This window comes from Gallinula chloropus (assembly GCF_964237585.1).
Source record: "Gallinula chloropus genome assembly, chromosome: 28".
In the NCBI taxonomy this organism is placed as follows: domain Eukaryota; kingdom Metazoa; phylum Chordata; class Aves; order Gruiformes; family Rallidae; genus Gallinula; species Gallinula chloropus.
The window spans coordinates 5,799,141-5,826,277 of record NC_140113.1 but is presented as its reverse complement, the minus strand read 5'-3'; the positions used below and the strand labels follow the sequence as shown (position 1 = coordinate 5,826,277).

At 53.2% G+C, this 27,137-nt stretch overlaps 1 protein-coding gene across 1 annotated transcript in view; it reads right to left on the bottom strand.

Moving 5' to 3' along the window:
* Window positions 1–26,439, bottom strand: part of ADAMTS10 (ADAM metallopeptidase with thrombospondin type 1 motif 10) — a 50,934-nt gene extending 24,495 nt beyond the window's left edge. The window contains exons 1-5 of the mRNA XM_084276282.1: window positions 26,349–26,439; window positions 23,521–23,839; window positions 11,418–11,756; window positions 5,863–6,227; window positions 1,923–2,082 (exon numbers count right to left, since the gene is read on the bottom strand). Coding sequence (XP_084132408.1) covers window positions 1,923–2,082; window positions 5,863–6,227; window positions 11,418–11,505 — 613 coding nt within the window. The 5' untranslated portion in view covers window positions 11,506–11,756; window positions 23,521–23,839; window positions 26,349–26,439. The remainder of the gene's footprint in view (window positions 1–1,922; window positions 2,083–5,862; window positions 6,228–11,417; window positions 11,757–23,520; window positions 23,840–26,348) is intronic.
* Window positions 26,440–27,137: the final 698 nt, after the last annotated feature.

Genomic DNA, 27,137 nt, shown 5'->3' with positions numbered 1-27,137 from the left:
CTACTGCAGGCCAGGGCTGGCCCCGTGCCCCAGCCAGCCTTGCTGCCCCCCTGCCTGCAGATTTAGAGACTACACGGACACAATCTGACAACAAAGCCATTGCAGATCCTTCCCTCTTCCCTTGTCGTGCCAGGACCTGAGTTTAGGACTTGGGTTTTCCTCCCCAGGAATGGCTGCAGCCTCCAAAGCACCAGCTGGTTTGTAGGACTTTGCTCCAGGCTTCCAGTGCTACTGACCTTACAGATGTCCCTAGCAGTGCCATCAGCTCTGAACCACCACAGGGCAGGAGAGCTGACCAGGGGTGTACAACCACTCTCCTACCCTGTCAGGAGGGCTGGATGCTCCTCCCCTGCTCTGATGCTGGGTCATCAAGCATCCAGCAAGGCTGGGAAGATGGGCAGATCACAGGCAGCCTCCCAGCTCTGGCTGCTCCAACTGCTGGTGGGTGTGCTGGTCTGTGCTGGACAGGTGAGGACAGGTCCAGCCTGTGGGATGAGGGGACAGGGCTGTGGTTGTGGCAAAGAGTCATCAAAAGGGGAATCTGCTGGTGCTTTGGCCAACGTGACTTTGGGAGCTGGGACAGGGGAAGCCAGACCAGAGGAGCACAGGCTGTCTCCAGTGATGCTGGCAGGTCTGGTGACACTCAGAGTCTGCTCAGAGCAGGCAGGCAGTGCCACGGTGTCTCCAGAGGCTCCATCCCTTCCACCAGCAGGCACTAGATGTGCGACTGCCACTCCATCCCAATGTCTCCCAGAGCAAACCAGCTCTGTGACTAACCAGATCCCACATCCCTCCCTCCAAGGCATCTTTCCACCAGGTCTCTAACAGCAGCAGACGTATCTCAACACAGACACAGTCTTCCTGACTCCAACCCAAAGACAAGTCTCTGCTAAACATGTGTAAACCAGGGTTTCTCAATACCTTGTAAACTGGCAAAATCTGGGAGGATTTTCTTAAGAACAATAAGAATTTGGGTTTTTTTCTTCTTTTTTTTTTCTCTTCTATTGCACACTCTATTTACAATTGAAAAGCCCTGCTGTGAATAATAGAGTGCCAGAACTTTCCAGACACCAGGCCACCAGAAATCCTTAACAAGGGTAACAGTAAACACAGAAAGCTTTCTTAAACGCCAGAGGGAAACTTGGTTCTTTGCCATATAGGGCAGCATGGACCTTCCAAGCCTGGAAGGGATGTCCCCAGCCTGCTTTGGGATGGATTTGAGGATGTGAGGAGCCCTGCTGAGAAGGACCTGGGTATCATGGTGGATGAGAAACTTAACATGAGCAGCAGTGGCTCTTGCAGCTGGGAAGGGCGATGGGATCCTGGGCTCCATCAGCAGAGGGGTGGCAGCAGGGACAGGGAGGGGATTGTCCCTCTCTGCTCTGCCCTCCCCAGCTGGAGTCCTGTGTCCAGAGCTGGGGCCCCAGTACAAGAAAGATGTGGGGCTGTTGGAGAGGGGTCAGAGGAGCCACGGGGATGCTCAGAGGGCTGGAGCAGCTCCCCTATGGAGAGAGGCTGAGGGAGCTGGGCTGGGTCAGCCTGGAGAAGAGAAGGCTGTGGGGGGACCTCACTGCAGCCTCCCCGTCCCTGGAGGGAGCAGAGGAACAGGAGGGGAATCAGCTTGTCGAGAGGGGAGATAATGGCAGGACAAGGGGGATGGAGTGAAGCTGGAGGAGGGAAGGATGAGAGGGAATTTGCAGAGAGTGGTGAGGGGCTGGAAGGGGCTGCCCAGAGAGGGGGTGGGTGCCCCATCCCTGGGGATGTCCAGGGCCAGGTTGGATGGGGCCCTGGGCAACCTTGTGTAGCTCCAGGCCTGGAGGTTGGTGTCCCTGCCTGTGGCAGGGGGCTGGAGCTCTGTGACCCTTGGGGTCCCTCCCAACCCAGACCTGCCTGTGACTCTCTGTGTTGGTGGGTACACGTACCGAGCACACCGCAGGCTGCGTCCATGTGTGGGTACTGCAGAGATGAGCGCTTGTACACGACGTGGGGGCTGCCCTTGCCCTCACTCCCTGTGCTGACGTTGGCTCCTGGTCTCAGCGGTTCAATGAAATATTCCTCCTCATCTGCAACGATCACCCCATGCTGCAGAAGGGAAGAGACAGAAGGAAATAAGGGAGGTGGAGAAAGAGCTGGGTGACATACCGGTGGCTTCTTGCGATGATTAATCACTGAGTTTCTTCACGCTCTGAGAACATGAAGGAATCTTCAATTTACGCACAAACACTGAACTATATGAACCTACAGACCAGAGAAAACCCAGCCAGATGGCCATGGATGCCTTGGGACATCTGTGTTCACTAAAGTCCTCTGGAAATCACAGTCTTTCCTTGCAAAATTATGAATAAGTTGTTTCCTATTCCACCCACTCAGTCTAATTGAGAGCTGTCTGTGGGCTCCTAAATATCATGCCTTCAACTAGCAGCACCACTGCACAGTGAGATCTACCTCCTGTGCTTTTCAACCTCACCCAGGACCCTTTGTAAGCAGCTCAGGACCTGCTGGGAAACCCAGGTACAGAGCTGCAGGCAAGATTAGACGTTCAGAAGCTTCTGAGACCCAGACAGGCTTTAAAATCTGCAGTCTGGTTTGCAGCCAGCAGGACCACAGCCTTCCTCTGGAGCCTGAACCCTGTGCTGTGCCCCACAGGCATTGCTGCCCCTTTTACACCTCGGTCAGAGGATCTGGTTCCTCTCCCTTCCTTGCTGATTTAACTAGTCAGATTTTTTCTCTTGTTCTCATTTTATTCATTGCCTGATTGAATCTCATCTGTGAGCCCAGACTTTGCTCTCTCCAACCGGACCCCCTCATGCAACCGTGATGCCCAGCAGCAGCAGACCCAGCAGGATGAGCAGCCAAACCCCCCAAGATCTCTCCTCTGCTGCTGTTCCTACCTCACAGAAAGCTTTCCCTCTATGTAAAAGGTCTGAGCAACCTAAAAACCTTCTGGTACCCCAACACAACACAAGCAGAAGCTCCACTGCTGTAACAACTCTCTCCTGGCATTGAATCTCAGCTAACATGGGTGTGCTATCAGCTGAACCTTACCATTAAGTGATGTGAGGCACAGAAACATGCCTGACATTGCTCAAAAAGGACATGAAGTATCCCAAAAGTTTAAGACCTGTGCTACCTGGCTGTCCCCCCGCTCCCTGTGTGCAAGCACAGCTCTGGGTGCAGAGACACCCTCAGCCCTGCCATCAGTGGTGTCTGTCGGATGTCACAGCACAGGTCCCCGCTGTGCAAAGGGTGAGGAGCCCCGATCTGCCAGCACAGGGTGTGAGGAGTGAAGTGTGTGTTAAACACCTCGAGGTCCTTGCACGGAGCAGTGGAAGGCACCACTGGTGCAACAGTGTTTTCAGGGGGCATCCGTGGGGGGAGAGCCCCTGTGGGGTGGGCGCCGCCTCCGCAACAGGTCTCTCCCCCTCTCCCTCCCCGCCAGGAGAGCTGAATCGGGGCAGTGTGTGCATAGCAAAGTCCCCATCTCCAGAGTGCCGGGGGATTTCCTCCTGCACCAGGCGCTGTTGCTTTTGGCTCCACTCCACCTTTTCAAACACAAGCGAGGTACTGTGAGGTTAGCCTGGCGAGGGCTCCGGCGGAAAGCCGAGTGTCGGCCGGCGAAGCCAGCTGGCTGCCGGCTTTGTGGGACGGGGAGAAGGAGGTCACCACCGGCTTGGGGCAGAGCAGCAGGAGGGGAGAGCACATCCTGCCCAAAAAACCATGTACTACCAGAAAAGGGTCGTTCTTACTTAAGCTTGGAGACTCCGCAGAGTGCGAGAGGCTCCACTGCCTGCCCGGCATCCTTCAGCAACGAAGCTCAGCCGTGGCAGCAGCCTGAAACCTGCCCCCATCACTGACCCCAAGGGCTGAGCTCTGAGGTCCGAGCGCTGGACCTGACACAAGGCTGTTGAAAGGGGGGTGGCGAGAAGCCCTTAGAGAGATCCCTGTGGTTTGTGGGGGAGCTAAACTGGATATCCTGTCTATGATTCACCCAGGTCATCTGCAGAGCAAGGATGGTTTCTGCTATTAGCTTATAACCACACTTAGAACAGCACAGCCACATATTGCAATCCGGCTCTTCCACCTCCTCACGCACACACGTGACGTTACCCTCAGCAGCGGGGCCATCTGCCTTGCTCCAAGCATTTTCTGTTCCCACTGACTTCAGGGGGGCTTTTTGGATGAGGGAACAATTTCAGCACAGACACATGGGGCTGAAAACCTGCCTGTTAACCCGTCCTTTGATGACCTGACACGAGAAGCAGGTGACGTTTCTCTCCTAAAGCAGAAGGACAAAGTTCAGGAAAAGGAAAGGTTGTTGCTCTGTCCTTCTTTGTGCCTGGCTGGGTTTTCCTCCAGACAGCCCCTGGTATCTCTCCAGAGCTACACACAACCTGCACTAAATCATCCCAATTCAAGTTCTGCCAGGTCATTCCTTGCCCTGGACTTGCTGCCCTCTGAAGCAGAAGGTAGGCAAACACCAGCTCCCTTCTGAGCCAGCAGCACCCAGTTCACTCTTCGGTGCTTTCCCAAACACCACGGAGTTGTCCAGGACTTGAGCAGAGCTCTCATATCTAAACAAAGGGCTAACTAGGGAACTAGAGAGTTTATGCAGCTCTGAGTTTTGGCTGTGAGATGGAAACATTAGACTCTATGATATAATGAGTCAGATTCTCATTTCTGTTAATAACCCACAGCACTGTTCTGGCAGGGTGATTTAGCAATAAATCAAATGTGAATTCGTTCCCATTTGGAAGCTCTTCCACTCTGCCAGAATACTGCTGAGGGGTGGGGCAGCAGCGTAAATATGAATGCAGCCTACCGAGTCTTCTTCTCTGTGTTACCCCTCCAAGGGAACCAGCATCCTTGGGATTCACTAACAGGGCATGTTTGCTCCATCCCGCCATCTGGCAGGTCATGAAATGTGCTCCATGAGCCAGAAATACCAGAAAAATCACAGAAAAATACGGATGGAGGTCCTGAGTCTATTCCCAACGTTGGAAGAACTCATGAATCATACCTGGAGGATTTTTGAGAGGCATTTGTTTGGCCTGTTCTTAAAGATCTCCAACGATGTAGAGGCCATGCACTCTCCAAGCAATCTAGTGCAGAGCTCAACTACCCTCAACTTGTGTCTACCTTTCCTTAACACTTGTGTCTACCATTAAGCTTTCTTGATGATATTCAAGACCATATCTAGTCCTACCTGTTGGGACACACAAGATCAATCATTCCCACCATCCTGGCAGCAGCCTTACTGGTTTTGAGGAATACCATCTTGTCCCCTTTGGGTGGCTTCTTTTTCACATTGGAAAACATGGATTATTTCAGTGATTTCCACAGAAATCACATGTTTTGCTCCTGAAACCTGGACAGGAGTGCCTGGGAGCCCCAGGAATGTATCTGCCATTGTAAGGATCTGAGTGCATTTTTGAAAATTCCCAGTTGTGCTGGGAAATTCCTGCCCTCCTGCATTTCTTCCTCACTGGCACATGCAAAACATACCCTTTGCTGTTGGAAGTGGAGAGTTCCATGAGAGCCAGAATAATGGTCTACAGGGTGGATTGTCCCCTTACAATTAAAATCAATGGAAAAATGCTCAGTGACTTCTGTAGAAACTGGACTGCAAGCCAAATGTGGGTCAGGAACCCTTGGAGATGCAATGAAGAGATGTGACCTTCTTCACCCTCAGCTGACTTTCAGTGGAATATTCTAGCTTGATGCCAATCCCACACCTTTCCCACCACCACGGACCCACCCGCTGGGACTCAAAGTGGGTTGCGCTTCCACAGCAAAGAGGGAAGGGTCCACAACCAGCTCTAGATGTTAGGACTGCCCTTGGCTTGGCAAACCCCAGAGACTCACCAGGCCATTGCAGTTGCTGATGGCGACTTTTGAGTTCAGGTACCGATCCTGCAGGTGCCCCGCGTAGTGGCAGTCTTCGTGGAAATCGTGCTGCCAGTCCATTCCATCTCGCTTCCAGTATTCCACAGTGAAGTGCTCAGCCAGCAGGTTGGAGTGCAGGGTCAGGTTGAGGAGGAACTGGGTTCGGTGGGCAGAGACTTTGTAGAAGACCTGCTGCTCGGATGGCTCGTAGGGCAAGGAGCCCAGGCTGCGGCGAGGGCGCTGCTTCAGCTGGCTTCTCATGTCAAAGGTGAGGAAGTCCCCATTTTGGTCCACTTGGATCGGGAACGCAATTTCATAGTGATCCAGGCTGGAGAGGAACTCCTCTGGGGAGGGAAAGCAAACACAGGAGGAGTGACATCCTGCAAAGAGACTCAGAGCAAAACACCCAGCGACCTCAGCACGGAGCCAGCAGCGCCAGAGCACAACGGAGCCGCAGCCAGCGGCTGAGGGATCCTGAGGTCCTCCCAGAGGCCTTCAGCCTATGGAGCCCTTGGGTCCAGAGGATCCTGGGGTCCAGAGGATCCTCAGGTCCTCCAGACGCCTTCAGCCCATGGAGCCCTGGGGTGTCAATGGGCCTCTCGCCTGCGGAGCGTATCTTCTTCCCCTGGAGGTGATGGAGAGGAACAGACTGGTCCAAGGGGCCGCTCAGGACAATCAAATTCTGACTCTGGCCCTGGAATATTCCTCATCTCTCCACCTCCACTGGGCAGAGGGACTCCAGCTTGAGCAGGGTCTCTGCTTTGGAGCGTTACTTTAACCTGGGTCCTTTCAGTGATGAAGCTAACAAATCAAATCTTTCTAAAACCAGACAAAATGAACCTTGGAGTGACAATGGCTCAGGTGATGACAGCCTTGTGAAAGGAACCGTGAGGTTCTTCAGAACACCTACAGCTGTCATGTGAAGCTGCTAACCCTGCTTTGATAACTGACGTAACAGCAGCACCATACCTTGCCAATCACAGAGGCACCAGTGCATTGGACACCAGGTGTCCTCCTAGGAGGCACAAAGACAATGTCCTTGCAATGCTAACTGTGCAATGGAAATAAGAAAGGGGATAACCAGAACTCCACAGCTGGGATAAAAAAGGCAGCAAGAAAAAAAAAGAAGTCAGACATCCCAATTCCCCAGTGAGGTCTTGACATCATCCTGCCTTCCCAGCTCACCAGCTTGGTGCTTGTTATCACATCAGCTTGGCTTAGCACCTTCTCTTAGAGCACTTGAGTTTTTGAGCCTGTCTCACACCACTGAGGAAATGTCCTCTGACACTGGTACTGTCCAAAACTCTGCCTGCACTCATGCTGTACAGCAATGCTTTTGGCTGTCAAAGAACTTGGCACTCTGCAACCTCAACAGAAACTCCTCATTTTCCAAGCAAAATGCCCCTGGGATTGCCATACTGGATCTGAGCAGAGGTCTCCCTGTCCCTGACAGCCCTTGATACCAGAGACATCAGCAGAAGATGTAAAAAGCATGCATGGGACAAGCTAACTCCCTTATCACCATGTGTTATTCAGAGCCCCTCATGGCTGGGGGTTGAGTGGGAAGGGATTTGCCCTCTCTTCACTCTGGAATATTCTTACTGTGCTTTCTGCATCCTATTTGTGGTTGTTCCCTAAGCAAACAGGAGAGGCTGGGCTGCTCCATGGTGGCTACATTTCGCCTGGCTCCACAGCACCCACCTTCAAAGCCTTCCCAGCCATCATAAATTCAGACTCCAAATGACACTCTTACCACATGGCAGCGCTGGGAAGTTTTCCTTTTCCTCTAGTGTGTTTTCCAGTGTGGGAGCCTGACAGAGTGGTTTCCTTGGCCACCGGTAGTGGGACAGTCCTTCCCACCAGCTGGGTTTAGGGGTTAGCTCCCATCCTTCCAAACCATAAGCGCTTCTGGCACCTCTCCCTCGCCTCAACAAGCCAGAAATAATTATTAGGTATTTAACTTCCTGTGCTCCAGCTCCTCCTGCACCAACTGCCTCATGTGTTGTCACAGGAGTGACTATTTGCACTGAAGTAATGACCTCAGGCTTAGAAAAATTTGCCATCGGAAGTGCCTTGTTTTTCTTTTTTCCTTCTCTACAGCCCACATGGGCTTGTGAAACAGCGACTTGGAAGGAGGTTTGGACACAGAGTGGCTAGCAAGGGCCTGGGATTCTGGGCTGGGGTCTCTGATCCTGACCTATGAGGTGTTTGGTGTTTCCAGGAGGAAAATACACGTCCAGAGAGCCTGGGGCTGAGGGTGTATTGTGAGAATCTACTTTTGCTGTAGCGTCAGTAACCATGTATCCTCAGGGATTCCAGTTGCTCTGGAAACTGAGGCATGGGAAGAAAAATCTAAGAGCAGCACTATGCACCACACCAATGTTTTAGGAGGTGATGCCTGAGAGTGGGGATGCCACAATAATGGGAAAAAATAACAAAGGCAGACTTTAAACTTAAGGAAGAAGCCAGTGTCCTCACCCAGTGTTACAGCTGCCTCCTCCCTCTCCTCTAAAAACATCAGAGATTAGATTAGGCTCTGAGAGATCAGGATCTCTTACTCCCTAACTCTGTATCCCACTCAACATCACAGATGTTCCTGTATTTGCTCATCCCTGCCCTGGCCATATTACAGACCATACTGGGAAGTCTCCTCACCACCAATGGCACTGTTTGGTCCTTCCAGAAAAGCCATTGACCCTCTCCCCCCTCTAACAATCATGCTGTATTAATAGATCTTGGCCTGAAACGTGCAGCGCTGTACCCACTGTATCAGAGGGGCTCGCGCTGGCGATAAGCAGCCTGGTGTTTCAGAGGGCTGTCAAACCACTTCAGAAGAGATGCTATAAAAAGCTTTTCTCTGGGAAAATCTGCCTGTGGCTGTAGGGTACACTGGGGACACTTGGAAGATCACGAACTTCCCAGGACAGGGTGAAGGAGAAAGCTGGGAAGGATGGGGTGTGGGGGAGGTTCCTCACCGCCCTGTTTTTGGAAAGGTTGAACCATCTGCAGGGGCAGGGACAGCAGAGGAAGGGAAAGGGTGTGGGAGAGGTAGAGGGTGAAGATGAAGGAAAACAAAAAGATGAGGGGGAAGGTGAAAGTGGAGGAGGGAGGATTTCGTTCCCCCCTCGTATGCTCACCCTTGCCTCGCTCATCACAGAGCTGCTTAAAGGATGAAAAGGAAGCAGATGTTTGCTCTGGTTTTGTGGCCAGAGTGAAGAGGAACCCCAGCTGCAGCCCAGACGTGATTCCTAAGGGATGGCTGTGGAAAACACCACGGGATCCCACAGCTGCAAGCTGCCCCATCATTGTGCCAGTCCCCTTATATCCTCTGGGAATCGCTGGTTTCCACGTGAGCAGGGAGCTTAACCTCACCTACTGTCTATAGCATGGAGAACATCTAATTGATCACTGTGGTTAAACGGAGGCATTAGCAGAGCATTTCCTTTTGATTAAGAACTGGTCAGAAATAGTGGGCATGTGCTGAATCCTCAGTGAGTTCTTTCAGCTGCCATTCCCTGCACTTTAAAACCCGTGGCCTGAGCACACACATTACATCTGAATCTCGTTACATCTCTGCTGGCACGAAGAGGCCTTCAGCCCTGGGCCGCTGCTTCCCCACAAAGATAATTACAGCTTATGGTTATGATACTTTAATCTTTTTCCTGCACAGAATGAATACACTGATCCCGAGTTGTGCATCCTGCTCCACTGACTGGAGACAGTCACTTGGTCAAGATCAGGGGGTTGTTGAAAACACCGTCCTGTGCCTCCAACTGCTGCCAGAGATAACGGCCTTCTGCCCTCTTGAAAGGGTGTTGGGAAGGATTATGTACTTGTTATCTCAGCAGGGTGGCAAAGTGTTGTAACATCAATAGCCTGACACCAACCATTCCGGATGCTGGGAGCCTAAAATAGTGTTCTGAGAGCAAGAGGGGCCCTGGGGACAGCAGAGGGACAGGCTGCAGGCCCAGGCTTGGTGCTGGAGGGCTGAGACACAGGTCCCAGCCCAGCTCAGGTGGGTATCTAGGAGAGCACAGATGTGTGAACTTAAATTTGGTGAGCCCTGGGGGTTGGACTGAGGTGCATTAGCAAATGGTGTGGGTAGGATCTGAGCCACTGCGAGTCAGGATGGAGGTGAGCTGGCAGCAAAGAGTGCGGCTGCTGTGCTGCGAACGGGGTGCTGCAGATGGAGAGAGGTGTGAGCTGACGAACGTGGGAGGCCCAGAACAGTCACCCCAGGCACTGCCAGAGGCTTTGGAGAAAAGGGCCGGAGTCCGTGTTTGTTTCAGACTCGAGGCAATCTGCCTGTGTAACCTTGCACGCTGCAGAGCGCCGGCACGGCACGCAGCTCTGTGCCTCAGCACCATGCCTCTCACCCACAGCAAGCTGCACTGCAGCACTGCCCTGTGTTTAGCAACAAGGTGGTGTTCAGGACCAGGATGGGCCTTTGATCCTCTTCCCAGTTCTGCTTCCCAAGACAACTTGCACCCACTGTAACTACAGCCTGATGGTGCAGCACTGCTCCCCAGCCCAGGTACACACACCACCAGCTTCATTCCTACTGCAGCCAATCCAGGCACACAGAGTATTTCAGGATTAGGGCTGTGCAAGGATGCTGCTGAGGTTTAACACCTTGCGCAAAAAAAGATGCAATTTTGGAGCCCTTTCTCCTTACCTCTGGTGCCTGGTGGGAGCATTCATGGTGCCTCTTAAGAAACGGTCCCAAAAGCAAATTATTATTAAGTAATTTAAGCACCCTGAGTTACCCTCCTGTGCTGTATTTTTACCCCAGGCTGGATCCAAGGCAGTCCACCTCACTTTCCAGTGCCTTCCCTCCTAACCCAGAATAAAATCATGCACAAAGGCACAAGTCTACGTACACTGAGCCCCATGTTCTGCTTTCCTGTGTGTGTATCTCTGTATTTAAACACAAACCCATTACAAACACACGCCCACACACAATAGGTACGAGGTGCTGAGCAGGTTTGTTCATTTACTAACAGTGGCGATTACAAACACAAGTGTGCACAAACTAAAGCTGCTCCTCCAGCAGCACACATCTGCCCAGATCTGGCTGCATTCCTGAGCCCCAGCAGACACCTCCATCCCTGCACACGCACAGGACCGCTCACAAGCACAGCAGCTGGCTGTACACACACAACCCTCCTCCTAACAACACCCCTATTCATCTGAGGATGCACCGCTCCACCCGAGTGGAAGGGGACCTTCACCCTCTATTGCTACCACATCCCCTTCACTTTCTAAGCCTGTACACAGAACTCCTCTTATACAGACCCTACTGAGTCCTGCAAAAAGTCAAGGAGTGTAACATCTGAGAGCAAAACACATCCTTTCCTTGGGGGGAATTCAGCAGGAGGAGCTCTGCTGCAGCACAGCACGCGGAGCAGAGTTGGCAGTGTCTCCACCTACTCCCCAGCACAGCAGAACCCTAATACCTCCCCTGGAGCCAGCACTAGGGTTTGTGCCAGCGGAGGCTGGGTGGATCCAGCTCCCCTTCCCACATCCATCCCTACCTTGTGACTGGAAGGTGTAACCGGGGAAGTTGCACACAGCCGCAGTGAAGACGACAGTCCACATGAGAAGCCTCCAAGCTATTGCCATGGTTAGCGATGCTTGTCTCAGTGCAGGGAGTATTGTGCCAGCTGAAAGGGCACCGTCCCAACATGTCTCTCCCTCGGCCACCCCTTATGTAGAGACAGGAGTCCTCGGTCCTTCCGCAGGCATCCTCAGCCGCTCCGTGCTGTCCCCAAAGCAGCGAGGCTGGAGGTGTCTTCGCAGCGTGCTGTGCCCTGGCCAGCGCAGTGGGGTCAGCATGGGCTAATTGGAACTGCAGGCTCTGGGTGGCATTGCCCCTGTGGAGGAGAGGATGGGGTGAGTGAATGGGAGAGACGGGCAGAGGGGAAAACAAGGGATGGAGAAGGACACGAGGGAGGAAACGGTGTGCAGGGTGAATGAGGAAAGCCCGATCTTAGAGAAGGGAAGAGGAGATGGAAAGAAAAAGGAAGGGGAGAGAAAGGATGGGAAGCAAATGCAATGAACTACTTCAGCTCACAGCGTTGGAAAGCTGCGTTATCCTGCCACAGGGATGCTGCACACACAGGTGCTCTCCTGGGGAGGGAGAAATCCACTCCCAGTGCAGCCCCCACACTGCTCCACCAGCAGCACAAAAGGTCTGGCATATCCCTTCTACTGGAAGAAAGAATGAACGGGAATCCTTTGTCCTGGTGCAATGCCCATGAGGAAGCACAGACTGAACAACGACCTGATCTCAGTTACCTGATCCCTCACAGAAAAGCACAAAACAAAAGCGTTAATGGAGTGACAGTGAGCAGGAAGCTAGAAATCCTCCCAACTCCAGCTCCCCTGGTTTAACACACACTTTGGTGACCGTCCCCGCGCTGAGAGAAGCGCACTTGCTCCTGGGGTGTATTGGCTGAACTTAAAAAAGTGATTGAAAACAAAGGACCCATTGAGCAAACTCACCCTTGCCCTCAGCTCTATCCATAAATGGATTGTGAGATTCCAACTGTATTTGCTATTTAAAATGATTTGCTAATTGCTTCAGTGAAAGATTTTTGGCTCAGGGATGATTTCCACTCTGTCTGAGGCAATTATTACACCAAACTCACATAGTGCTGGAGAGTTGCATAAAGCCTGTGGGTTCTGCTTCTATCCAGCCACTAGCTGACATATGCAACAACATATCTACCACCCAGGGAATTCCAAGTATCTCACCAGCGATGCTCTGCTCGAGAGCAGCAGGATGGATGCTCCTGAGCTGCTGGGACGATGATGCTTAGTTGGAGACAGGAGGATGCTGCTCTCCATGGAGGTATCAGTAGCCATGGTAAGTTTGTGGTCCTCATCCCAGTAAGGAAACACTCATAATAACATCATTAACCCTTGTCTCACTCCGCTCTTGTGGGTTTTATTTAAAATCTTGCTCTTTAGCAGAGACTAACTACTGGCTAGAGAGCAGGGCAGCAGAGTCTGGGTTCTCCTTGGGTCTGCCACGCTCCCCTTCATGGCACATCCCCAGGGGAGTCTGCAATTTATTCCTACCTCTGTTTTTCTATCTTTACTATGCAGTTTATATCAGTTGTGCTGCAGAGCCTTGGAATAACATCCATCACCAGGGACTACACAGGTGAGGTACAAGAAGAAATCAGATGATTCCTGGCTCAGTGGTTAATCTAAATAAGCCAATGATTTCTCCCTCAAATCAGACAGAAATGCTGAGGGAATTAACTTAATCACAATTAAGAGCTTCATATTTTGAAAGTTAAGATTTTTAACTGTTTATTTACAGTTAATAATGGCCAAAGCCCATCAGTGAGGTCTTGGGACAGCTTCCCCAGTCACATCTAGTGCCACTTGCAAAGAGGTTTCTGCAAAGCCTGGACACAAGACCCACACCAGTGGCCTCAAAGGCTGCACAAATGATGAGCAACTGTGAGAATCAACTGCCTGACTGGGGAAAAAACTGCCCAGGTCTCCTTTTGGAAGGTTCTACTCACCAGCAAAAAGTAAAGAGAAGCAGGCAGTGGAGGCAAGAGGGCTGGCAGGACTGCTTCTGCCCTCTTCCACCATGACACAAGGATGCTGAGAGCAGCACTGCTGGTCCATGAGGCCACGTCCACCCAAGGACAGCATCCTTTGTAGCATCACCCCCCCGGAGAGGGCAGAGCTGGGGCTGGAGCAACACAGAGCCAAGCACTGCGGCTGCCACGAGCTGCTCCCTGCGGGGAGCGAACAGGAAAGGGGAGAAGGTGAAATGCAAGCCGGGCGTGCTGCAGCCCTCTCTTCAGTCAGCATTTTTCAGCATCTATTAAAGCTCAAGATTCCAGCTTTCAAATCCTGTCACGGCTCCAAGGTCTGTGGACAGAAAGCTGTTCAGCTGAAGGATATTTTCTCCTGAGCTTCATGCTCCTAATTTTTCTTGTTTTCCAGCTGTCGAACCCGCTTCCTCAGGTTGTCAGAACTTCCTCTGCCTCTCCATGACCCCAGGCTGCAGCACTCACAACCGGTGCCCTCCTTTCCCCTCCAGCCCCAGCTCCTCAGCATCCCCCGGAGCAGGGGCTGGGAGGGAGCTGCAGGCACTGAGACCCCACAGCCCCATCCTCAGCAGAAGGAGGTATGTTTAGAGCAGCATGTCAGGAATTACAGCTGCAGAATTCCTGTAAACTGGGCTGGGGGGAGGAGGGAAGGGCTCAGCTTTGATTCCTCCACACACACGGCAAGGAAAACACGGCCCCTTCCCAGCGGCGCTTCCTTCTGAGACCCCAAGGAGCCTGTCTCCTGCAAGAGAAGGACCTGTAACAAGGATGGGAGCTGGAGGAGCTCCACAGCCACTCTGATATGTATAGAGGAGCCCGTCTCCTGCAAGAGAAGGACCCGTAACAAGGATGGGAGCTGGAGGAGCTCCACAGCCGCTCTGATATGTATAAAGTTTTCCATAACCTCAGTTCTCAGCTCTCACTTCCCCAGCAGCGGTGACCAGCCAGCACGGCCAGGCCCAGAAGACCCCATCCCCATGTTGCCGGGGTGGTGGGATGCCAGGGTCCCACGGCGGGGCCGTGGGGAGACCCAGGGCACGGGCTGACCTCTCCAGTCTCGTGCCTCCCTCGCTTGGGCCGCTTGTGATTTGCTCCTTTCCGAGGAATTCGTTGTCCTTGGCAGACGCCCCGTGAGCGGCTGACGCTCCCGGCTCCCCGCGCCAAGGTGGCTTTCGCAGCGTGAACCCGTGGGCCGGGCCGCCCGAGGAGGAGCAGCAGCAGCAGCAGGAGGAGGAGGAGGAGGAGGAGGAGGGAATGAAGGCAGCAGAGAGGGGGCCGATACCCACGGCAGCTTCGAGGTCACCTCTTCCCACCCCAACAACACGCGAGAAGGGGTGGGGAGGGAGGGGGGGGGGTGAAATTCAAGCTGGAGTAAAGCAAAGAGAAGAGGGGGGGGGAAAGAAATCCAGATGACAACTGTTACTAATTTCAACATCGGGGCTGCAGACAGAATTCCCTGAAAGCCCGGCTTTTTGGCCGGGGAGGCAGCTCGATGGGAAGGTAATAGGAAGCAGATGGGCTCAGCTCGGGGCCAAGAGGAAGGTTCAAGGTGCCTCCTAGTGCAGAGAAGAGGAATTTAACTGCTTTTAAAGATGCAGGGCCCAGCGGCTTCCAGGTTTCTCATCCAACTTTTGCAAATTATGAGCTCAGGTGTCCTTTTTCCCCCTTCTTTTTTTGAAGGAGAAACAAATACAAACACAGATTTCTGCTTCCAGCTTTCTCCAGTGAGAGGAAATACTTGCAATGCAACACCCCCCTCAAGCCCCCCAGCCCTTCCAGTGACATCTTCCCAAGGTGCAGAGCCTGAGAGCAGCGTGAGCAGCTCCCTGGCCACACCACTTCACCCTGAGCCGTGTTTTTGGGCGGTGCTATTAGGAATGGCATCAAGGAATGAATGAAAGTCAATGGCCCTCATGGTTATTTCTTCTTTCTTCTGTAAAACTGGGTACCAGCACTTCCCAACCATGGTGGGGGGTGGTATCAAAACACCACATTCCACAGCTCAGCCAGCTTTGACCCCCTGACTCCCTCCTGACCCTGGAAAGGGCTGAACAGGACCTCGGACTCCCCAGGACAGCAGCAATGTGGCCACTGTGCCCAGCACTCACAAACACAGCGCCCTAGAGATTCCATCCCTGGAGTGGATGGAGAAGCAGGGTGCTGGGACGTGTGCTGGGTACTGGGACGTGTGGCTCCCAGGCCGTGCTGGTGCCATGGAAAGACACTTGGCAGTAGCATCACCAGACTTCTCAGGCTCCCCCACAGCTTCATGGAGCCCTACAAGCTTTGGCTGTGACCTCTCAGTTGAAATCAGCTTCCCAAACAGTGCTGTGAGGGGAGAGGCCAGCTCCTCTGCACGGTCTCCAGGGACTGTCCCGGTTTCAGCCCATCGTGCTCTGCTCAGGGGACCCTCAGAAAACTGCCTGACCTGCAGAGAGACGTGCAGCCAGACCAAGGGGACACCCAGACCACCAGCCCCATCTCCACCTCCCTGCAAGAGCAAGCATGTGGAGGGAGTGGGGGGTCACAATGAGCACAAGGGCCGAGGAAATATAACTTGGGACTGGAACACGTGAACAGCAAAAGCCCCCTGCCAGGCAGCAGACCAAAGGCAGCTCTGCCTGGGTCTCCAGAGACAAATCAATGGCACCTTGGGGTGATCAGCCTCAAGCACTGAGGTCTCCAGCACTCATCCAAAGGCAGCTACAGCAGAAAGCCATCCCCAGTGACCCAGGCTGAAACCAACCCACATACCAGAGTCTTCAAAGAAAACGAGTGGTTCGTGGCCAAAGGGGACATTTCCTGGCTCTCCCCCACTGCACCCAGCTCTCCACACCATCAGCTCCCCCATCTCCACCAGCATCCCTGGCCTGTCCTCATCTCACTGTGGGCAAGGGAAAGGCCGTGGGGGATGAGGAAAGGCACTGACCACACTCCTGCCTCCATTCCTTGAAACTGCTCCTAAATCACTTCTCACCACTTCTGCCTCCCTCCTCATCACCTCTGCGCATCGCTGGGTACCACAACAGGCAGGTCCCTCCTTCTGGGCACTGGGCTGGCTGCTGGTTGGGGGTTGCTGGCCCATCACACTCCCCTGGGGTGGCAGGCAATTCATGTGAGCACAGTCAACACCCCAACTCCCAGCAGGTTCCTGCATGTTGCTGAGGACAGAGTAAACAGCACCGCTCCCCCTCACCATGCTGCACCCTCCCGTGGCACGGGGTGAGAGGCTGGTCAGGGGGGTGCAAAGCTTCCTGAGCCCTCCCCAGCTTTCAGCAAGAGATTCCTGATATTCCCAACAAAATATCTGGCTGGACTGCTAAGTTGAAAACATGCTCATCTGCAGATGGCAGGAGTCTTTTTTACAGCCATCCTGCCAGCATGACAGGACTTCTACTGAGAAGCCACTTCTCAGTCCTGGAGCCCTGTTAGGGGTTAAAACCAGAAAAATCACTATTAACTAATCAGCAGCTTGCAGCTAGAAGGGTGCAGAAAATGGGTTAAAGTCACAGGTCTGCAGATCCAAAAACAAGAGCTTGAACCTTAATCTGCTTCGCTGCTCCAAGCCTGGCCTCTCCGGGGCCACGGCGAGCGAGGAATTAGAAACACGTAGTTATCACTGCTCACCAGAAAACAGTAGCCTCCAGCCATGGGAGAGTTTCTGCTTACATGGCTCTACAGATCTGTGTAGGATCCCCTCACCAACCCCCCTGGTTACTCCAGTTACCAAGCCCACACTGGAGTAAGGCCAGGGGCTTTGCTTTCCCCTCTCCTGGTGATGTCTACCTGGCTGGGAGGGGACCCCCGACGCTCGCTGCAGCCCACCGTGCTTGCAGGAGCTGTTTTCTCTTGCCCTAAGAGCAGTTCTTGGCACACACCCACCCATCCCAGAAACTGTGGGGTCAAATTTAGAGTTTGCCTGGAGGAGAGACGCTGCTTTTTTTTTGCTGTTAAAACAAGCTCCAGCAACATGGCAAATCCAGACTGATGCTGCCAGCCTGAACCCGAGGGGCGAAGGGGCTGAGCCCACGTCTCCATCCCTCTGCCCACCCTGGTACCAGGGCAGGGGAACACCCTCGCCTTTGGACCACCAGCCCCCCTCACCCCCCCTCCCAAACCGCCCCCAGAGACTCACTGCTGTGCTCCAGCCGGGCACACCCTGTATCCCTTTGTACAAGAAGCTTCACAGGGGTTTGGGCTCACTCCAGTACTGTGTGGGAGTGTGGGGTTTTTTTTTGAAAAACACAAGAATTGTTTTACAGTCAAGCCTATTCAGTGCAATCTTAGTGAGGAAAGGACTGAGTTACCCCCTTGCTCCTCTCCAAAATCGAGCAGGGTCCTTCTCATCACCAGCAAAGGGGTAAAAGAGACCCATGATAAAGTGAGGGCAAAGGAGCGGAGAGCTGGGAGCACCGACCTCTCCCTGACACCGGCTGCTCTGCTTTCTGGAAATCCTATCTCTCTGTTACATAAGGATCTGGCCCTATCTGGAAGATGGGGTCACTGAGTTTCTCCAAGTGTGGTAAAATGCTTGGAGGTCCTCAACAGGAAAGCACGAGAGAAATGCCAGCTCGTATCATCACCAGGGAGGAGCATTCGGCACGGGGCAGCGTGAGCCCCAGGGCTGAGCCCAAACCTGGCCACGGGGCCAGTCAGCATCAGGCAGATGTGAGGTGGGTCCTGAGCAACCCAACGATCCCAGCCTTGGGCTTCTTTTGCTTTAAGGAGATGACTCCACCGGTTCTCATGCAGGTCCGCTTTCAGACGGGATTTATGCAATAGTTTGGAGCCACTCCATGTGACCCAGACTTGCTGGCCCCCTGCCACCGCTCTCCTTGCTGGCTTCAGCCACACACAAAACAGCAGAATTAAAGAGAGAGACAGCTGAGCAGTCATTAAAAGGAGTTACATGTCACCTACTGCACGGCGTCCTCACCAACTGCACACACGGGTGTAGGTGCACACGTGCCCTCCACGTGCATGAGGGTACATGCTACCAGCATGAGGGTACATGCTATCTGCATGGGGATACATGCTATCTGCACGGGGATACATGCTACCAGCATGAGGGTACATGTTATCTGCACAGGGACACATGCTACCAGCACGAGGACACATGCTACCTGCACAAGGACACATGCTACCTGCTGGCACATTGCTGTTTGGTGCCCACACACTGCCCATCATGCACCCACTGATACCTCTGGATATGCCACTTTTGTATTTGGCATCTCCCTGGCTGCACAACAGCCTTCACCTTGGTAAAAATGCTGCTCCTCTCCATGGGGTTCAGTGTGGCCAGGAGCCTCCAGACAAGCAGCTCCCTGCCATGCTGGGGCTGCTCCCCAAGCAACCCGGCTCTGCTGCACTCAGAAACCGCCCTGGGCTCTCCAAAGCACTCACCCCTCTGAGCAGGCAGGGCAGCAGAGGCAGCCAGAGCCCAGCACAACCACCTGCATCCCTGCAAAGCAGCTCCCAAGGCCCTTCAGCAGCCTTTGTGCTTACACAACAGAGCAACACACGGCACCCAGCCTGGGGTTGCATAAAGACAAACAGCCTCCAGTGCCAACGCTGAGCTCTGCTCACCTGCAGAACTGCCTCCAGCTCTCTCCAGGAGGGATCTGGCCTTGGGACAAGTTGTGCTGTTCATCCCAGTCCAGGCAGACCCATGTTTTGTACAGTTCTACCTTACAAAGACCTGTCACAGCTCACGCACAAAATGTGACAGCCTAAATCTCACCCCTTTCTCAGCCCAGCCTTCGGGCAGGGCTGCACTCCAAACATCTCTACTTGCACTGGGACCCTCCAACAAAGCTGTGCCTGGCCATCAGACTGGAAGGCATCAGAGCCTCACTACAGAGCCCCTCATTGCCTGCCCCATCACACGCTTCCATGGTACAGTGCAGACTCAGATGCTGAAGCTCAAGAGGCAAGAAAGCCCCACTGTGCTTCCCAAGGGGACCATCCAAGGTGCCTTTTGGTACCCAAAGGGCTGCAAGCAGCAGCATGGGACCTGCAGTAGGCACAGAGGCTGGCAGCACCTTCTACCCCTCCATGGCACAGCAGGGCCCAATGCTGCACCCAGCAACAGCACAGTCCTGGACAGGGGAAGGGATGCACAGCACTGTCTCCAGCACTCCTGGCTTACTTGGTCCTGCCAGACTGAATCAAAGAATAACTGAGGTTGTAAGGGACCTGAGGGGCCCCCACTCTCAGAACAGGGTTAACTTTCACAGCAGATGAGGTCTGGATCACAAGCCTCAGGCTGTCTTGGGGTCACATTACAGGAGGTGAGCTAGGGTCCCTAAACCAGTCAAGTCAGCCCAGACCACACTGTCCTTCCAGACCCTTCTGAATGAGTAGCTGCATCGTGGTGACACAGAGGAAGGGAGAGGAGCCCTGGCTGCCCAGAGAGGTGACTCCTAATCTAGCTGCTTGGCTCCGTGCTTCCAGTGCCTCTGGACCAAGACCCCCCCTCTGCAGACATGCAGCTTCTAACTTCTCTCCCACCTTGAGGGCTGCTGCTGCCTCCACAGCTCCCAGCAAGGTGAATGCCACTGGCCTTGTTTCTCAGCAGACCAAGCTGAACCAAAGCAAAGGGAGGAGGGATTTGGCGACAAGCAAACAGAGGGAAGAACAGGGGGGCCCCTCCAAGCAATCACCCTGTGGCCCCCTTTGTGCAAGGCAGTGTGACTGTGACACTGAGCACCCACAGCCCCCGGGATGCATTATCACAGAGCAACGTGCTAGGGCAGCTCTGCAGTGGGCTGAAGCCTTGCAGACCACAGCAGGCTGGGGATTGCCTCCAGCCCTTAACAGTTCCGGAGGATCTGCAGATCGTTTCCAGGCTCCAGTTCCCTTCAGCAGGCTCCACCAGATCTGCTATTGCAAAGAGTTTATGGGCCCTTTCCCCTCCCCTCCCTGCAGGTTCTCTGTTTGGGAAACATATGGCCCAGATGGTTTGGATTTCATGGGGTGCAACAGAAAATACACCGACTCACAGGCACGTGTGGCTTCCCAGCAAGGAAGCTGCAGCCCAAAGGCCACTCAGGACAGGAATTCCTCAGTCCCTGGCCGTGGAGGAGCTGGCTGCACTGCTGACCAGGGAATGGGGAGTGCTAACCCTGGTAAGGCTGAGCTCACTGTTTGCACTGTGGTTTTGACCGAAGCCACTCCTGGGTGAAGTCGTCGTGGTCCTGCTGAGGTCAGGGGCACATCTCCCACTGGGAAGGCTGGCATTTCACCCATGAGATCAGCTCAGCAGGAACCAAGGCTTAGGGATGGGCTCATAAGGGGTTTGCACTGGAAGAGATTCAATTTAACCCATTTTCCCTTTAAAAACCAAGCTGTAATGGAAGAGCAGGAAACACAACAGCAGTGACAGCAGGTTGGGATGACAAGGAGACACACAGACACTGACTAGCCAGCCACAGAGCACCCCAAGCAGTTCTTTCCCCAGCCTGGGGGAATGCAGAAGTAAGGGAGGAGCAGCCAGATGAGGGACCCTGCTCTGAGCTCGTGCTGCTGACATTGCTCTGCTCAAGTCAGATGGAGCTAAAATATTTTGGCAGCATTTCCCAGTGGAGAATCTCCCAATTCTTGAATTGGTTGCAGACTTTAAGGCAGCAACTGGGATGGGAAGACCTGTTTTGACAGTGTCCCTTTAAAACCTCCTTCAGGGTTGAAAAAAGGAGCCTGGATCCAGGCTGGTGGTTTTTCCATGTTTCTCACTCCTCAGGCACTGGTGGGAGATCCAACCTCCTTCCAGATTCCCCAGAGAAGTTTGTTGCCCTGCAGACAGTTCCTAGGGTGGTGGGGTCCCACAGAGATCTTTTTTGACTTGTGCATCTCCAACACATCAGAGGTGATGGGATGCAGGTCACTAGTGAATTCTTCCTGCAAACTGGACAAATTTGGTCCAAATTCTGTTTGTTTTAAGTTCATTTGTGTTAACTGGAGATCTAGGCAGGGCAGGACGTGACAAACACATCCTGCAGTTTCTGGCTTCGAATGAACTAATTGCTGGAAACTTGGCAAGAAAAGTGGTCTTGGGGAGTTGGGGGGTTTCAGATAAGCTTTAGATAAGTTCTCTAATGCTCTTCAGACTCTCCTCATGACTCCCTTCAGAGTCATCCCCTGGGTGGGCCTGATGCAACCTGTGCTGAAAAGCTCTTCTCAGAGATGCTCCACGCTGTCTCTGGACCAGGGTTTCTGGTGATAAGCAGCTTACTCCTCCCCTTCCATCTCTGGGTGGCCTTGAGCCACCAGTGATAAGGGAGCCTCTCAAGTTACAGGTCTGCATGTTGATGTCTCGCATCACCAGCAGACACGGTTCATGTTGAGCAGGCAATACCTTCCCTTAGGGCTCTGCATCACCTGAGCTTGCTCAGTCACAGCTTATCAGGGTCTTCCTCTGCCAAATGAAACAGCTACACCTCCCCCTGCCCCCCTCCCCGGGGTCTTATCTGGGAAAAGCATGATTTACAGGAGATGACAGGACCTTTCCCCTTCCACCCAACAAGCAGCTGCCTGGGGAATGCAAATGGAGATGCACCAACAAGCACTGGGGGGTGCAGGGACCCGAGGAGGAGATGGAAAGGAGAGGGTGCTGCCGTGGGGCGAAGCAGCAACAGGGGGAAGCCAAGGATGGAGCAACCGGAGAGCTCAGCACGTTCCATATATGGAGAAACTTCGTGACACTGGAACAAACCTCCCAGGAACTGGAGGAAGCCTCCCTGAAGGAGGCATTTCAGACGAGTCTGGGCAAGGCTATGGTGAGCAGAGCAGGAGGAACAGCCCTGCACTGGCTGGGGTATTACCTGGCTGCCCGGCAAAGCACTTCCCCTTCCACCATCCACAGCACCAAGGAGACCAGAAGGGAACAAAGACTTCAAAACCCTCCCTGCCATCACCCACCACCCACCAGACTGCACCCTGAGCTCAGCTAACAAGAATATTAACAGAGTAAGACACAGAGCTCTGGTGTGGCTGAGCCATCTCCAGCCAACGTGGGTATTGCCATGGACTGAAGCAGGAAAACAACTGCCCTGAGGGTTACACCCTGTGTGCTCCTGAGCAGGAAAGTCCCCAGAAAGGAGTCGCAGTGAAATTTTGAATTTTGCCGCCCAGCCCTGGCTGGCTCTGGAGCAGGTACCTGCCCTGGAAGCGTGGCTCCAGCCAGCCTCCCTCTTGGTTTGGTTCTTCCCCTCTGGAAGATATTTGCCACGGTTATTTTTTAAACTCCTTTCTATTTATAGCACAGCTCCTTCAGCTCTAATGAGATAATCTTCTGGCATTTCACCATCGCTAATATTTACTTTGATGTTTAAAATAACACGTTCTGAGGGATTGATCTTTCTTTTTTTTTTTAAATTTAAAATAAACCCCCTTTAAAACATAATCAAAGGAAAGAAATAAATGACTGGTGCAAGGGAGCCAAACGCCTGGTGATGCACTCAAACTTAATGACATTGCAACTTTTTCAGGGCAGACAGTTTCTAATCCTCTGACCACATCGTACAGGAGGGGAAAAGAGGCACTGCCAGCTCCTGAAGATGGAGAGAGGCAGCGAAAGAGGGAACCCAATCTGTGTTTATTCTCAGGAATGAAGACAGCAAAGAAGGGCTAATTCTGCGACAGGGCTCAGAGCTGGGGCTTTCTGCAACCCAGAGCTCTGCTCCCGGCAGCTCTGCATGAAGGAAAGCAGATTTCAGCCCAGCAAACATGCAATCAGATGGCTGAATGCAATAAAAACCACCCCCACGGAGCGGTGTGGGGACAGGGGGAGGCCAGTGTGGATGCCTGAGTCCTGCTGCCTCGCAGACACTTTGAAACACAACCCCGGGTTTTTATGGAAACTCTGAATGTTGGAGAAGGGTGAACACGGTTTTTCATTCTCATAAATGTTTTTTCCAGTGTACAATGCTCTTCGGGCTCATTCCTTCTCCAGGGAGACGGTTCTGATTTCAAAGAACATTTGCTTTCCCCTCCACCCCAGACCACCCCGCTCCAACCTCAAAGAGTCTTCCCTGGAAAAAACGATTTTAAAGAGTGTTTTTACCTTTTCTAGTGTTTTCCCTTCTTTCTTCTTTTTTCCCCCCTTTTAATTCCTTAAGCTTCTCTTTTCTCTTTTTTTCCTTCTTCTTTTTTTTCTTCCTTCCTTTTTCCCAGCAGCAGCCAAAAGCTTCTCTCTCCCCCCCTCAGTCCTACGCGTGTCAGAAAGTTTCCAGGCTGAGGGTTTATGTCGCCTTCCTCAATAACCTTCTTCTGTCAGACCCAGGCAGCTCTGGAGCTAGATGGCTTTGCTAAAAAGTCTTCTCCTTTCAGGAAGTGAGCAGTAAGAAGAGAGCAGCTCGGAGGCAGCATGTATAGGGGCTGCTCTGAGGGAGAAAAAAAAGAAAGAAAGAGAGAGAAAAAAAAAACCACCAACCCCTTTGGCTGGGGAATTTTGCCAGGAGTATCCAAAAAAATAAAAAAAATAATTAAAAAAAAAAATTTCCCCAAACCACAAGGCTGTAAAAGTCCCGCCCTGCCTGCTGACATCAGTGCAGAAGGCAGGTCTTGCCTGCAACAGTATAAAACTCACCAGCTCAGGCTCTCTGCAGAGGAGCAGCCACCATCCCCAGGCAGCCCCGAGAGCCCCGCTGGCGATGCAGGCGGCTCCCTGGCTGATAAAACATCCCAACCACAGCCATAAACCAAAGAATTCATGCTGATGGTGGCAGGCAGACCAGATAGAGCAAGCCAAGATTTTGGGGTTTTCCCCCCTGAAGGCTGAGCAATGCTCCCATCCCTCCTTTTAACCGGGGCTTTCAAAATGCTCCTTAAATCCAGCAAGCAGCTGAGGGAACGGCCTTAGGGGCAGCTGAGCTCTGCAGTGAGGTCAGGTATTGGGTTTAAATTAAACCCTCAAGAATTTGCCAGGGTTTTAAGAAGTCCCTTCCCGCCCCAGTTACATCATTTTCGCCTTGCTGGCTCTTGTGATGCCATCACGTCTCTCGTTCTGCTGCCACCACGGAGTGAGTGTCCCACAGAGGACAATGCATTGCTGAAGTGGAAACCACAGAGAATAAAATACTGGTTGTTTAAACATCCCTCCCCCCTCCAGACACACGAAACAATAAGCAGTAATAAGGGGCAGGGGCTCGTTTCCTTCTGGAGCAGTCTTTGAGATTAGAAAGCTGAATATGTGAGGGTTGGTAAAGAGAGAAATACCTGGCAATTCTGCAAATGTTATTACAAATCCCCACAAACACACCCCCCCTGGGCCTTTCTGAATCACCAGGTGCTGCCCTGCTCTTCTCTGGACATAGAAAGGGGACCTGGGGAAGGAGACAGGGAAAGGATGGCTGCAGGAATGAAGGGACCCCAAACCCCTTCCCAAGAAGAGGATCTGAATGAAGAGGAAGGTGGGTGAAAAGCTGCCAGAGAGAGATGTAAGTGGAGTCATAAGCAAAGCTCCCTGAGACCCCTGAGCCCAGGAGCAGATTGCAAGGGTGGGCTTGGGGTGGGTGCTGGTGGGTTCACAGCCCTGTGAGGTGTGGCCTGGATGCCCAGTCTGCAGGACAGACGTCCCCTCCTGTCCGCACTGTCCTGCAGTGACCTTCCTGCTGTGCACGTTGCCCAGTGCACAGGATCTGGCTCCAGGGCAGGCCTGAGCAGTCAGGGCGATGGTCCTGGGTGCCACTGGGCTGGCCCAGCACCAGTCTGTAACCAGGAGATGGGAACAGAGGAAGGGAGAGCCACGGAGGCCAGGCCAGCCCTACGCCCTAATCGGACGCCGGCCGTGGGGTGCCTAAGGAAAGGGATTAGGAAAAGGAAGCAGCAGTGGTGTATCCTCCTACATCCTCCCCATCAGTAATCTAGGCTCAGGGCTGAACCAAAGCCAGAGGATTTATCTTTGCATTTAACAGTCATAACTCATTTTCTTCCATGAATTTGCATAAACCTTATTGAAGCCCTGTGAGCCCCGCTCCTGGGATGGGGCAGCAGTGTGAGCTGGGCAGGAGATGCCTGGGAGGGACCTCCGGAGCCTCCACTGCTCTCAAAGCACCTGGTAGGTATGCTTGTCCTAACAGCCCTGAGAAAACAAGGGACAACATCCTTTGCTCCCAGGAGGAGGTGCCTGGTTATCCCACACAAGCACAAGGACCACTCATCCTTACAGGCATCCAGACTGGGAAGCCCCAGCTCTCTGTTTGAAAGCCAAGTTCAAAAGCACTGCAATTGCTGGGCTGGATTTTTGGCTGGTTCCCTGGCTGGGTGGAAAGAATGGTTTCCTTCCTCCCCCAGCCGTGCTGGCCATTGTCTGAGCCCCTGAAGCACATACATAAAAGAGCAACTAAACAAAGTATTTGGGAGTTAATTGAATGGTGCTGCTTCTGGCCAAGGGAAAACTAATTGCTCATAGCGTGGCCTGGTGCCATGCCAGGGGCTTTCTGCCTGCTGAAGCTCATCTCCACATGCTCTTGGGGTGTAATGGGCAGGGATGAAGGCTGCAGGCACCTATCTCCTCTGCTCAGTGCTGAGCATCTCAGTGCTGCCTGTCCTGCCTTCCCAGGGAAACTTCCTACTCCCTGATGCGCTGGGAATTCCCTGTCCCCAGTCCCTTCTGGATGGTAAATATGGTGTTACAGACTCCTGACACAGAAGGACACACAACCCACGTGCCTGAGGCCAGCCCATCCCAGCCCTAAAAGCAGCACTGCTCCAGGGACCCCCTTGTACAGGCCATGAAAACTCCTCAGCTCAAAAACCAGGTCTTCATCCAGCCTGGACCTGTCTCAAGGGATGATGGAGCCACCTTGGAGCTGCACACACCTTCCCACACCAAGACCTCCATCACTTACCCAAGAGCCCAGAAAATGCAGAAAGGGACCAGATACTCACAGGAAAGAGCCAGAGGACACCAGTGCCAACCTGCTGCCTCCTTTCCTCCTAGGATGAGATGATGGCATTCCCAGGAGATGCTGGAAACTTTCTCCCATCTGTGGGACGGAGGGGAGCCTCAGCGCAGCCCCAGCACCCTGCGCTCAGCAGCCCAGGGACACTGCACCCTCCTGTGGCTACACGTGGCAGATGCTGCACGCTCACATCCCGCGGGGTCTGGGCTCAGCACCGGGCTGGCAGAAGCCCCACAAGGCTGATGCTCAGAACCCTGAGGAAGCACAAAGGGAAACCCTTCCCAGCAAACCCAGTGCCAGCACTTCTCGTGGTGCTAGCCGATGCCCGAACGCATCCAGTGTGCCCAGCCCCAGCCCCAGCCTGCGCAGCACCGATCCCAGGGCTCGTGAGGCTGCAGACTCTGTCCTGGCTGCCACCTGAACACACAGGGGGCGATGCTGAGGCCCGATGGGGTGACACTGTAGGACCATTTTGCACGTTAAATCAAAATTTCTCTCTCTTGCTCTGTCTGAACTACAGGGCCTGGGCAAAGTTCCCAGCTCTGGCTCCACATCACAGCCTGGCCCCAAGTCCACGTTGGGACTAGCTACTTGGCCCCAGACTAACCCTTTTTATGGCTGTATAGTACCAAACACACCACTGCTCCAGCCAGCCTGTTAGCTACTGCTCTAACAAACAAACTACTCTGCTCTGTAGCCCAAACAGCACCAGGTGAGACCCTGCAAGAGAAAACAGCTGTTAACAAAGGGTTTGGTTTCCCACTAGGCACCTGCA